The 13453-nt window shown below is 30.3% G+C and overlaps 1 protein-coding gene across 2 annotated transcripts in view; it reads left to right on the forward strand.

Moving 5' to 3' along the window:
- Positions 1-13453, forward strand: part of Imp (IGF-II mRNA-binding protein) — an 81360-nt gene that overhangs the window by 11701 nt on the left and 56206 nt on the right. For both annotated transcript variants that reach the window (XM_035091909.1, XM_035091906.1), the window contains exon 2: positions 11993-12056. In XM_035091909.1, the coding sequence (XP_034947800.1) occupies positions 11993-12056 (64 nt within the window). The remainder of the gene's footprint in view (positions 1-11992; positions 12057-13453) is intronic.

Here is a 13453-nt window from a genome sequence, read left to right on the forward strand (position 1 = left end):
TTTTAACAAACAAAGACATTCACTAGTACATAATTGATAGTGTTTAAATAACAAATTGTATCATTTGGAACTTCAACACACATTTTCAGAGTAAAAATTACTCCAAAAATTTGTTTATGAAGTAATCATTTAATTAATAAAGAATTTTCGACTCGTATTTTATAGAAAATAAAAACAACGTATACTAGCGTAGAGTAAACGTGCAAATAGGTGAACTTCAATCGAGCCTTTACTTAAAAATAAAAAAATATTTTGTTACATAATTTGTCGACCTCCTGGTTGATGTGCATCTACTAGTTTAAAGCTACTAATGATAAAATGAAAACAAATAGTCAATGTAAATGAATATAAAATAATCTTAGTTTTTATAAAAAGCTTACCAAATTTTTATGACTCAAAAAATAATGGAGTTAAATTTCAACTTAATGAATTATATTTGCCCATCATATTCACTTCCCGTCCTTCAACATCATCACTACATGTATCTTTCCAACTGTAACATAATATAGATCTCAAAACAAATACTCCGATTCTTCGAAGACGCTACGATCCTATACTTTATTGTTGTTTTTATTTCATATTTTCTTTTACTGTTGGACTATTTTCAAAGTTTGAATTACTTTTTTTTTTATTCTCGGGTAACTCGTAAAGTTGTCTGAAATAAAATTTTTAAATTAGAGAGTAAATTTAAAGATTTTTTGTTATCAGAACTGCACGTTCTTCGAGCTTGAGTCGATTTGTCGCGTGCCACAAGTCAAGCCCACCTGCCCTCCGTGAAAAAACTTACCTACCAACAGGCCCACAACTAACGAGAAGACACTGAAAATTACTTGAGTCATGAAAAATCTTATGGCTTTCGTAATTAACTTACACTCATTAATACTTTTGAATTTAATTATTTGCTGTATCATTTTTGCTGTCGTTTTCATTATCATCCATTGTTGTAATAATAATTAAAAAATTTAGATTTTTATTTTCATTTAAAGAAATTCATTATTTTACAGTGATCAATTTCATTAAAGAGACAAAGAAAAAACTCAAAGCCATACAGTCCTTAAAAGCATGACAACTTTTCGATAGTTTAGAAGGGCAAAGAATAAAAATAATTCCCTGATGAATTTTTAATTAAATTTTTGTTGTAAAAATTGAGAAGACTTAGGATATAATTTTTGGTTTAATTGTTTTCTGTAATTAAAAGAGTATTTAGACACTTTGACTTCAATTTTTTTTTGTTCAACCTGAGGTTACTAGAATATGAGAGTAAAGGAATGTAGAAAATTACACTCACAGAGAGTAGAGCTAGGAATGTGATATCAAGTCTTACATAAAACATCTAATGCATTTTTCTGAAGAAAATTAGCTTGAAAGTGACATATAACTTGGATAGAATTATAAAGTATTACATCTATATGTGAAGCTAGAAATTGTTTATAAAATTTTCATCATCATTTTGCCATTCACTCTTATAAAAATAATAAACATTCTTATCTTTAAACTTTAAAAACTTTAAGTCTGATAAAACTTTGTTTTGAAGAACTTGAACGACTGTAATATTTCATGGGAGTTTTGTGAATAGTTAAGGTCAATGTCCCTATTATTGCTCATGTTCTAGTTCTTACTCAATAATTCTTTTTCTTTTAATAAAAAAAATGATATTCTTTAAAAATATCATTTGTTTAAATAAATTACCTGATTCTCTTATATTGAGAAAATAATTACTTGCGACAATAAATTTTTTAAAATTTAAAATAACTCTTTTTCACCTCAATAATATTGCTAAAAAATATAATATATTCTATAAAGTTATTACTTTTTTGATACATATATTTCTGAGCAAATAACTTTGAGAAATAACTGAACATATTTGTGTATTTTCTGTTGTGAAACTCAGTAAGTCGAAATGAAAACACAAACAAGAATTGGTACATTGACCTTAATCAAGAAATCAATAAAAATTAACTTCAAAAACTTGAAGATATTTTTAGTTGGTAAAAATAATCTTGAAATAAACATTTTTTATTTTATTTTCAAAAAACCAAATTACTTAATAAATCATTAATTTTACAATTTTAATTCTCAAATGTTTACTAATAATTTGCAAGGCCCCTACTTAACATCATTCCTATAAAAAAAATATTTCCTAAATACTTGTTGTTGATTTCACCAATCAAAAGTAACCCTGTGGTCAGGAAGGACTTGAATAAAATTTCCAAAGCAAATATCAACAATTGAGAACCTCTGATGGTACATAGCCCGTCAGAAAACGAATATAGTTTAGTGTAAAAAGTGTTTGCGCGTCGACATGAAGGAGGAAGTGCTATCTTTAGGCATGGGGTTGAGTAAAGATGAGAGAGAGGAAGAAAAGAAGTGAAGCTGGAGCTCAAGTATAAGCATCACATACACATAGACATATCCATATATCCAAAAGCTTTCATGCTATTTCATATGTTCTTTTCCACCGCAACTTGGCTCTGTTCTGATGGCTGATGTTTAGTTTCGAATACTCCCTCAATTCCCCGCTTTCATCTGCACCCCACCATCACATGCTCACCGTCATTTCTATCTCCCTCCTCATACACACATCTGTTTCTTCCACTCGCTCTCAATGGATCCACGATGTTTCTACCTTACTTCGCTTCGCGACAAACAACCTCGATGACACGTGTTTGTTTTAGATACACGGCCATTGACTTTTAGCAAACAACACTTCTCTAACTACAATCACTCTGAATAGTTCTAAAACATTAACAACTAAATGATCATTCTTTGAAGATGCTTACGTTTATTGATACCAAGTGAGATAAAAAAAAATAATAACTCATTTTCTATTAAGTGTAGAAGAACAGTGGAGAGTATAAGAAAATAATCATCAGTAATTAAAGTAAATAGCTGATAAAAAAAAAATGGTGTGAGTTTCTTGATGTGAATTAGTTAGTAGTATTATATTTTTGATAAAGTTATCCATTTTATCGTCTTATTTTTTTCTTTATCCGCTGAAATGTTTTTTCTTCTTTATTTTTTTCTTTACTCCTGCTTGCTTTTTCTGTCTCTCTTTGGGTCTTCCCCTTAACTCTTCATTCATGGGAACGACACCCGGGTCGTTGCGGTCCAGCGAAAGAATCGTGGCTCAATCTTCTTACGACTTCCGGGTGAGATCAACATTATTACATATCTATATTCGGATAAAGATCCTTCGATGACGCTGGATGTCTAGTTGGTAGTCGTTGAATTTGTTGTACAAGGTTGAAATAAAAAAACAAATATTTGTATTTAATTATTGGGTTTATGAGTTTGGATGATTTTTATGAGGTTTTATAATACATCTAAGTGATGTTTAATTGAAAAAGAAAACGATTTAATTCGTTAATTTAATGGTCAAAATAATGAGATTGAGTTTACCAGTGAAGACAGGTGTCAACGAATCACGTGTGTAGTAACTTATATTGTAATTCTTTTATTTTATTATTTTTATGTTTTATTCTTCTTCCTTCAAAACACCTGCCAAGTCTCGTAAGACGATGCGGTGATTCTGAATTTTTTTCTCGCCTTTAAGACACTCCTTGTTACCACAAGCAATATAAATGAACGTATAATAGGCCTACCAAGTAGAGGAAAAAGGTGCGAGCCAGACATGAACAAACGAGACTGATTGGTAAGAGAAATTGTCAGAGAACAATGACCAATTTTTTATCACATATGCCAGAAGACATTTTTCTTGATAATTCTGTTATTTATTTCTTCTCCATGTGTTGGAACTTTAACATGTGACATATTCAGAAGGTTAAGTACGCGGTAATGCATAGCAATAACTTGGTTGGATAGTTTTCATTCTTCAGAAGAAGTCATTATTTCATTTCTTGAAAGTCACATTTTGGACTAGGGATGCTAAGAAAGTGTCTTTGTTTCAAGTTATCTTTCTTCTTATAAAACAGTGAATATTCACTCCTGGGCAGTCAATTTCACTTATTCATTTGTAGAGAGTAATGGTTTACTTTTATTGATTTGATTCGAAATAAATAAACAAAAATAATTAGATAAAAAAATGTTTCTACTAATGTGACTTCCTAACAGAAAGTTGAAAAAAGTTTTTAAATTCGTTCTATGCTCTAGAGCTCCCATGGATACTACAGAATTTAATAATAGCGGAAATTGCAATAATAACAGAAATAACTTATTTATGTTACAACATATTTAATCATGCTACTGTACAATGATCATTATTATAATCATTCATTCTCTTCATTGTATTCTCTTATTTTACATTTTATTCTTATTTTCTACGTGTTTCTATTTTATTTAAACTCTCTAGAGAAAAGTGCATTACAAATATTCACTTTTATTTTTTACAATAAATTGCAAGCTGATATTATATGAAATATTTTTTTTTTTAACTATGACTATTATTATAAATGAATTAGATAAAAATGTATAAATTTTACCACAATGTAAATTTACTTTTCAGAAGTAAAAAACTATTAATTAAATACCACAATCAATTTGTTGATTGAAAGAAAAAAGATTAATTTAATAATGAAAGAATCTATTGAAGCATAAACGACATACTCAAAATGTTTTAGAAGAAACATATATTATACAAACATTTATTTAAGTCGACATTAGTCATACGAAATGTTCTTTGCTGCATTCTTTTAATTTTTCCCCCGAGTATAGACACATGAATTTCGTGAGTACTTGGAAATAAATAAAAAATTAAAGAAGCGCGAGAATAATGTTACGAATTCTGAGGGAAGAAGTAGAAAAGGAACGTAGTATGCGGCCCGACATCGTAGAGAAATCGCAATAACAACCGTTGCCATTAATCTTCGAACCGACGGATATTATTTTAATTCTCGAGTCGTGGTCGAGTCGGTTTCCGAGAACACCGGCCTTTGTCTCACTGCCGGCAACTTAAATGTTGGAGAGAATGAGAGAGAAAAGTGATCGAGTGATTTAATCTGCGAATGGCGACCAGGTCTTGCCGCCCTATCGGTTCGCTACCTTTTTTTTTCATTCTTTACTAAACAGAGAACGAGTCACTCTATTTCGTTATTCATTTTACGTAAACACTTTTCATAGTAGTTAGTCTGTTGCTTTCAAATTTCGTTCAATGATTACTACTATCATTTAAAATATATATTTACAATTGAGGAAGAACTCGAACTTTGTACATGTGGATAAAAATGACTTATCTATTTATTTTTTATCACACTAACACACAGAGATGATAGTAAGGAATTTCATTGACTAACATGATTAATTTTTTAAATGAACGTTAGAGTCTTTTATCAAAGATGTTTTTTTTCTACTACGGATGTAAAATAAAAAGTCGCATAATTAAGAAATTATTTCGTTAAATATAGATACATGAAAAATGAAGTATGTCAAAGTAAGGAATCAAGTCTAGCAAGTTTGTTTTTTGAGTGTGGAAACCAGTGTAGAATGTTCTTCATTTCATGAATTCTTTTACCATTTCTACAATAAATATATTGAATGTAAATAAAATAAAAAAAAAAATATCACAAAACATTTTAAAATACAAAGAAAATAATGAATATTTTTTTTCTTCCTTCACTACTAGAAATTCTTTCACAATTCAAAACACACAATAAACAGGAATAATTCATAAATTTTCTCAAACACAAAAATTTCAATGATCAAATAAAATACTGAAAAAAATGGGTAAGAAAGTGAATGAGATTTTTTGGAGTAAAATGAAAATTTTTCAGGCGACAAAATGGAAAATTAGGGCACTATTTAAGGGGTGTGAAATTTTGGCAAATTGTGTGAATCAAGACCTATCTTAACGAATACTTTCTCGCTTCATTCGGCAAACTAACCTACCCGTCCAAGTAATCCATTGTGCTGTTCATACTTTCTTTGACCATCCGCTCTCACGCCGAGGACCCGCCGCTACGCAAAAGCGTAAGAGCCATCAGTGAGAGAAGTGAGAGAAAAGGACGTAAGAATAAGAAAACAAGGAAGGTAAAAACGATGAAGGGCATGAGGAAGAAAGAAGTATGCCACAAGGCCAAACCCGCTTCTCTTTGGAACAATTTTTAGTATTCTCTTTATAACGCGTCAAAAACGCGCTTAATTTTTTAATGAAATGCGGAATTATCTTCTTCAATGGCAAACCACACTATTTCATTTATCACCAAACTCGAACAAAAATTGTTTCCGCATTTTTGCCTCTTTTCATTTATGTCGAGCGACCGTGACATTACTTTTACTTCATTTCTCTTATGCTCTACTGCCTACAAGTACCGTATTTATCATTCGAGTTATTTTTCTACCAACTTCCGACACTTATTCTGGTGATAAAGGTAAAACTGAAATAGAAGAAATGCCGAAAGAAAGAATAGTAGGCAAGAATGAAATGATAAATAAATAAAACAGTGGCAGTGTATGTTTCTGGTCACACTAGTGAATAACCCAGCTTGGAATTGGCATTCGGCGTCGGTCTGGAATGCGCTAACTGAAACCTGTTCTTGTTCCCATTCGTGGTACACAAGCTAAACGCAACTATAAAACTATCAATATCTTCTACATTAATATATCCTCAGAGGCCAATGAAATAAGCCAAGAGTTGCGAAAATGTAGCAATGATTTTGATATTGGTAAATATTTTATTGCAACATCACATTTAATGCCAATAAATTATTCCAATCAAGATTATTTAATATTAACTTGAAAAATGTAATTAGGAAAGTTAGGTTGCTTGGTAATTGATATATATATAAATATATTTTAAGACTTGGTTTACCCTGGACCTTGGCCTACTAACACCAGCGGAAAGCATCTAAAAAATACACTCTAATTGCTGTGTTTTATTATGTAAAATAATTTTATTTATAATATAGAAAGTGGCAAAGACTTTAGAAAATAATTATTTTTAGAAAAGTTCGAATAAAAAATGAATAATCAATCATTTTTTCTTGATGACTGTAAAGCATGAAGAACCTCCTGATAATTTATAATAATTATTTTATTAAAATATTAATAAATAATATGGGATTTCTATTGGCTGCATTCGATTTGAAAAAATTTTTATTTTAATACCGGAATTAGTGGATATAATTACAAAAAAGCTGTTATTTATTAATATGTATGTAAGCATAAATGAAATACAAGCATCAAGTAATTAATTAGGATGTCGTTAGCCGTTGTTGGCGAGGTTGGGTATATAGTGAATGACCGGAAATGTAGTTATGTGGCTCGCGAAATTGCTATGAGTTCTCTGAACCGAGGAACCGCGAAGCTGATGTGAAGCCGGTAAAAAGGAGAAGGGAGGATAGGTCAGAGGGAAAGAGAGAATGAATATATATTAGGTGGGTTATGCTTTTGCCGGGACCATGGCTTAAGCTAACTCACTCGATTCACCTCACTTCTCTATACCTAGTAGTTTTGAAGTTTAGGGTTTTAGGGGAGCACACTAAAGACCTTGAGCCCCCTGGGCCCCAACCGGATGATGTCGACCTAGTACTGACCCACTATAAAGGCACTTGCCATCCTTTTCGTTCACCAGGACAATTCGTTACTACCCTCTTCGTCGAAAGAGCCCGCTAACCTACTACTCTCTTGGCCCATACACCGGCTCCCCAAAAACCCGCTTCAAATCTTTCTCTCTTTACTTCGCTTCTCTTCCCCTTTCCATTCACCCTCTCTAAGTCTCTCCCTCCTCTACTCTCTAAGCCACTCTCGCTTTTTTTTCCCTAGCGAGCTCTCCACCAATACACCCTCAAACACAACGCCTATGTGTGTATGTATATGCACTCTATCCTTCTTGTGCTTGCACACTCTTTTAGAAAGATGAGTGTGCTGAAGAGGAGAATACCCAACTAGTATAGCATAGCAACTGCTGTTTCTGCATTTCTTACCTTCAAGCCCCATATACTTTGCGTATGTATCTTCTATAACGGGTGATCCAATAACAAAAAATCCACGCTTTATGTCTTGATTGTTTTTCACATTTTTATTGGATATTTTTTCTTGGAAAATGTTCAGTTGATACAAAATTGCAATTCGAATACATTCATTGAAAAGTGAAGGAATAATCAATATTATTTTTATATAACTATGATGCTAGCATGTTATGTAATGTATGGAGAAAAATAGCATTGTTCTGATATTTTCATTTACACTAATCTAATTACATAATTATTTGCAACTTCAAGAATTAATGTTTGTTTTGAGTCGAAAGAAAAATGAGGAGTTAGAACACCAAAAATTCAAGTGCATTTCACAAATTTAGTGGTATAATACAGGATATGAACTTTGTTTGATGGCTGTTCAACGGTTTTTGACTAGAGTAGTTCAAAGTATATAAATCCAAAGTTCTTCAACTAAAAGTTTTCAGTAGAATAAAATGTTTTAATGTAATTATATGTCAAAAATGCAAAAAATTAAATTTCTTCTGTCTATTCATATCAAGCCCACCATCCACTTCCTTTCACAGGTTACTAGGCGTTGTAGCACTTTTTACTCCAATTTTACAGACAATGCTCTCCATATATTGAATGAAAATACAAGTAAGATGCTCTGCTTCAAGAAGCAGAGGTTCTTGGCTTAAATGAAACTACTGGACTAGAATTATTCTGTTACTCATATTTGCAGTAGCGAAGTGATTCAGGCCAAGTTATTTTTTTATTGCAACACAATATATTTTTTTTAATATATAAAACTGAATAAACTTTAATATTATTGATAAAATGAAGAACTTTCCATTTTTTCTATCATCATTTTCACCAAAGTCATCAACAATCTTTTCATAATGCCTAGTTCCTATTTCTAGCTGTTCAATTACACCATTCATGATCAAAGCAAATTTACTCTTCATTACAAAATATGTTAGTTAAGCTCATATCACAATGCACTTACCTTTTTGATGATCACTGTGAATTTGGAGTCAGTTTATCTTGGAATAAATAAACTTTGTATGTCTTCTGATAAACCAAAGAATAATTATATCAATGAACAATTGAATTGGTACATCAACTGTTCCATTGAAGATATTTATTCCAAATTAAAAGATGTAAATGAAGCAGTTTTTAACAAATTTAAATCAAATTAAACTGCAGGTCTGTGACTGATGTCTCGCAAATGGTTAATACGTGAATTTGGCCAAGCAAACGACCGAGCGATTCAAAAACCTGTTGTCCATTGAATTACTCACATAGAAACACTTGCAAGTATTATTATAATATCTTGGGGTGGTCCGAGAGGGAATAATTTGACATGGGATGTTTTTAAGTAGTCATCTACTGTAGTGGCCATAATTCCTAATCCATCATATTTCTCATCTCTTTTCTCTACAGTCTATATTACTTTTTCTTTATCCCTCGTTATGCATCTTGTTTAGATATTTTTTTATTTATTCAAATTCCCATAAGTTCACTAACGTGACGTAGGAACGTTACTCACAGACTCTTACTATTCTTGTCTGTCTATTTTTCATGCTTTATATCTTGCCAGTAAATATTTTTATGCTTGTTTAACTCCTTATAAATATGATTTCATTTGTTATGGTGAATTTTGTTGTCAAACTTCTTCAGCTTGTGGAATATTATTTGACATGAAGAACTTGCCAATTTATGAGTTCATTTGTGTTCGGATAATTCCAAATAAGGGATAAGTTTATTATCATTTATAATTTATGATGTAAAAATACTTTCTAAGCAAAACAATAAAATGTTTGAAGGAAGGAATCAAGTCAACATGTTATGGATTATGATACCTTATTTCTTTTGATTAAAAAAACTACATAAAAATATTATCAGAATGTGTTTACTCCAAGTACTTGGATGATACGTTTTGAATACCTAATTATTCATTTTCTATTCATTAACTTTTCATTATAAAATTATTGTTATAGTATCAACTTTGAAACTTTAACATTATATTTTCATGTTTTGGAGTGTGTGCGAAAGCACTGTTTTTATCATTATTTATTGAAGACCAAACGATACTAGCAATTCTAAAGTAATTTTCACTGATTAAAAAATTTAGTTAACAATTATTATTATTTATTGTAACTTATTATAGCTAAATAATAAGTTCACTTGGAGAAAGAGTTGGTCAAGTGGTAATCATTGATTTATTACTTTTTTTTATTGAGCATATGACACTACTGATAATAATCATTATGTTAATTGTAGAGTAATACTTAATAATTGAATAATTTGTTCACTTAAAACTTCAATTAAATAGAAAGTTTTTGAATTATCTGCAATCATAAGTGATTTTTTATTTACCCAAAAATATGTAAAACACTTGAGTGACATTAAACTGCAAATTAAAATAATAATTCTAGATAAAAAAATTTATAAATTATCAAATAATCTTGAACATTGAATATTAAACTAACAATCTAAATTGTCAACAACTGCTTTCAATTAAGCATCTTGTGATAAAGAATAAATTTGCTAATCTGATGCTTGTAAATTGACAGTACGATTAATTGCTGAGATAAATAATGCACCAATAAATAAAAAGAAAATGAAAAATGAATCAGTTGCAGCTGGTTATAGAGCTGGTGAAAAAAATAAGAAAAAAGACTAGTCTTCTTTTCTTTCCTTTTTTTTTCTCTTCCTTCCAGCATGTCAAGGAGGATAAGAAAAAGAAACGTTGAATTTTGCCCGTTAGACATTAGGTGCTCTAGAAAGATGCAGAGAAACTAACAACGGGTCTATGGATACATTCACATAACCTCTTGATCCTGATTAGAATATGACTGGGACTCAACTAGGCACCGAGTTGAGGTTGAACGTAACTATTCCTGCACCTCTACTCGTTTTCTACGCACTAGCTTGGTCACTCTTCTTTTTACTTGCTCTTGTTATTTTAACTGTTGCTATTGCACGTGCAGCTTCCCGGACACCCGGAAGCAGAGATGGTTTTCCGGTTCTGCATAATATTAAGATAAACCGGTAACGTACTATACGCCCGTTGCTTTTCCATGGGAAACGTTCTCCTTTTCATGACAAGACTAACCAGTGTCACGCATAGATCATTATTTATTTGCATTCTCAACGATAATGAACCATGGATTTATTTACTGTGTGATTATTATTCATTATTTTTCATTAATAATATTCCTTTCAACCCGTTATTGTAGCTTGTCTATTGTTGTGTTTAGTTTTATTTTAACATTTTTATTTTTCTCAAAATATATACAATTTTATTTGATGAAGAATTTATTTCGAAAATAAAATTGTATTTCAAAATAATTATCAAAGTGATGATGAGCTCAGGAAATTCTTTTCTTATTTTAGTGGATAGAATGAATATGTTTTTTCACTAGTTTTTTATTTAACAACGTCTCAATTACTGTGAGAAAATATTGGGAAAATATTGCTAACTCCACACATTTTTGAGTGACAATAATCACAGCTTTTTGAATCTTAATTTACAAATTAAAACATTACGATAAAAATTCTACAGATAAAAAATCAGTCTTAAATAATTAACATTTTTTTCAAAGAATAAAAGCTGTTGGTGAACAGATTGTAATTTAAAAATAAAAAAAAGAATCAAAATATTTGACTATTGAATTTTCATGTCAAAGTAGAACCTGGCAATCTTTATATTTCATTATTAATTAATTATAAATGTTTGCTTTGTGATTGTTTAATAGACAAATTTTTTAAAAACAATTATTGATATTATTTATACAACACCGCAAATTTTAGTTATTTAAAGTGTTTTACCACGGTTATGTTAAAATTCTAAAATTAGAAGTGATTTGTACATAAGTATTACAAAATTTAATGCTCCGACATATTCACTATTATTAAAATACACTAGAATCTTGAAAGAAAATCAAAATTGCAACATTGCATTCCTATGCACAAAAATTAGTCATACACGACATTTATTATGCCTGAGAATTTGTGTAATTTTCTGTAATTTAACATTAAAATATCATACTTGAAGATAAAACATATATATTTATAATTTAGAATTAATTTAAATTGTTACATTCATTCTGTTGCAGGATACACATATCTTGGATCTGCATTAGTTGTAGAGCCGTCAGTTGCAAGCGGGACAAAAAAACGGTAAGTTTTATTAAGGAAATATTTAACTCAATAATGATTTCAAAAGTACATATAACTGAACACGAAAGCGTGTAGCAAGAAGATAGAATCTATAAAAACAAAAAAACAAATTTGTTAAATAATCTTATGGTAAATCGCATGTTATACTAGGTGTAATAATCTGCAAGATAAAAATATATTTATGTTTATATTAATTCGGTAAATGTGACAACGATCTTGTATCAAAAACAATTAAATCTAATGAAATGCATCTAGTGTAATTTAAAAGCGACATGAATTAAAAAAAAAAAACGAAAAAGTGTAATCAACGTTTCCCTGACAAATTTAAAAACATACTTTTTGAAAAAATTTTAAATATCTTCATTGATAATCAAGAAAATATTTCATGATTGCATATCATTGTTAGATATTTATCAAAAACGAAACACAGTAATTTAAGATGTTTATTACACTTTAAGAGATATAGAAAAAAAGAGAGTAAACGAATTGCTGGTCTAATAACGAAATTTGGGAGCCGCTGGTGCAACAACGATCGTCCTTCCTCCTCTTCCCTTCCGCGTTTACGAAGCAAACGTTCGCAAAAGTGTGGCACCTGCCTCCTTATGAGCTACTTCGTAGCTATAGAAACTAAGGGAGAATAAGAGAATAAGAACGAAAAAATGAAGAAAAAAAACGACAACGACCCAGTCGTCGTTCGCTCGTGCCACACAACTGCAATCTATTATTTCTCTTTCGTTCTTTCGTGCTCTCTCGCGTTACTTTCACCCTAATTCTCCCCTTTATCGCCCATTTCTCTTCGATTAAAGTGCCTTGGAAAATGATAAAAATTCGCATTTATCATTTTAAAATGATTACATTCATTTTCTATCCATTAGTAACATTTACACTATTTATTCTTTTTCTCTTCTTAATTAGCCTCCTAGATGTGATAACCATTCATGCGTTCACAATTGTCTAGGGCTTGGGAGTGTTAAAGATGCCTAAAAATAATTGCCAATTAAAAGATTTTGCCAAGTTGTTTTTTTTAAATGTGTTTAATATAAAATTTTCATTAATGCATTCACTGCAAATCGTAGTGTTTTAATTTAAAACACTTAAAGTGTTTTAAAATGACGTCACCCATTTGATTGACATTGTTGGCACTTTTAATGCACTTGGAAGTGTTTGAAAAATTACTATAATGTTAAGTTTTTTAAATTAACACGCTACGATTTTCAGTGTTGTACAGAAATTCATAGCTTAACCTTTAAATTTTCATACACTTTGAAGTGCATGAAAAATAAAATTGAAATAAGCTTTTTAAGTCATTAAGCTTCATTAAATGCTAGAAAATTAATTGCTTAAATTTGTGAAGTATTTTCAACAATGATTTGTTGGGCTGAGATTTTTTGAAATCT

Source organism: Chelonus insularis, unplaced genomic scaffold (assembly GCF_013357705.1).
Source record: "Chelonus insularis isolate UGA/USDA-ARS -01 unplaced genomic scaffold, ASM1335770v1 contig_89_pilon, whole genome shotgun sequence".
In the NCBI taxonomy this organism is placed as follows: Eukaryota; Metazoa; Arthropoda; class Insecta; order Hymenoptera; family Braconidae; genus Chelonus; species Chelonus insularis.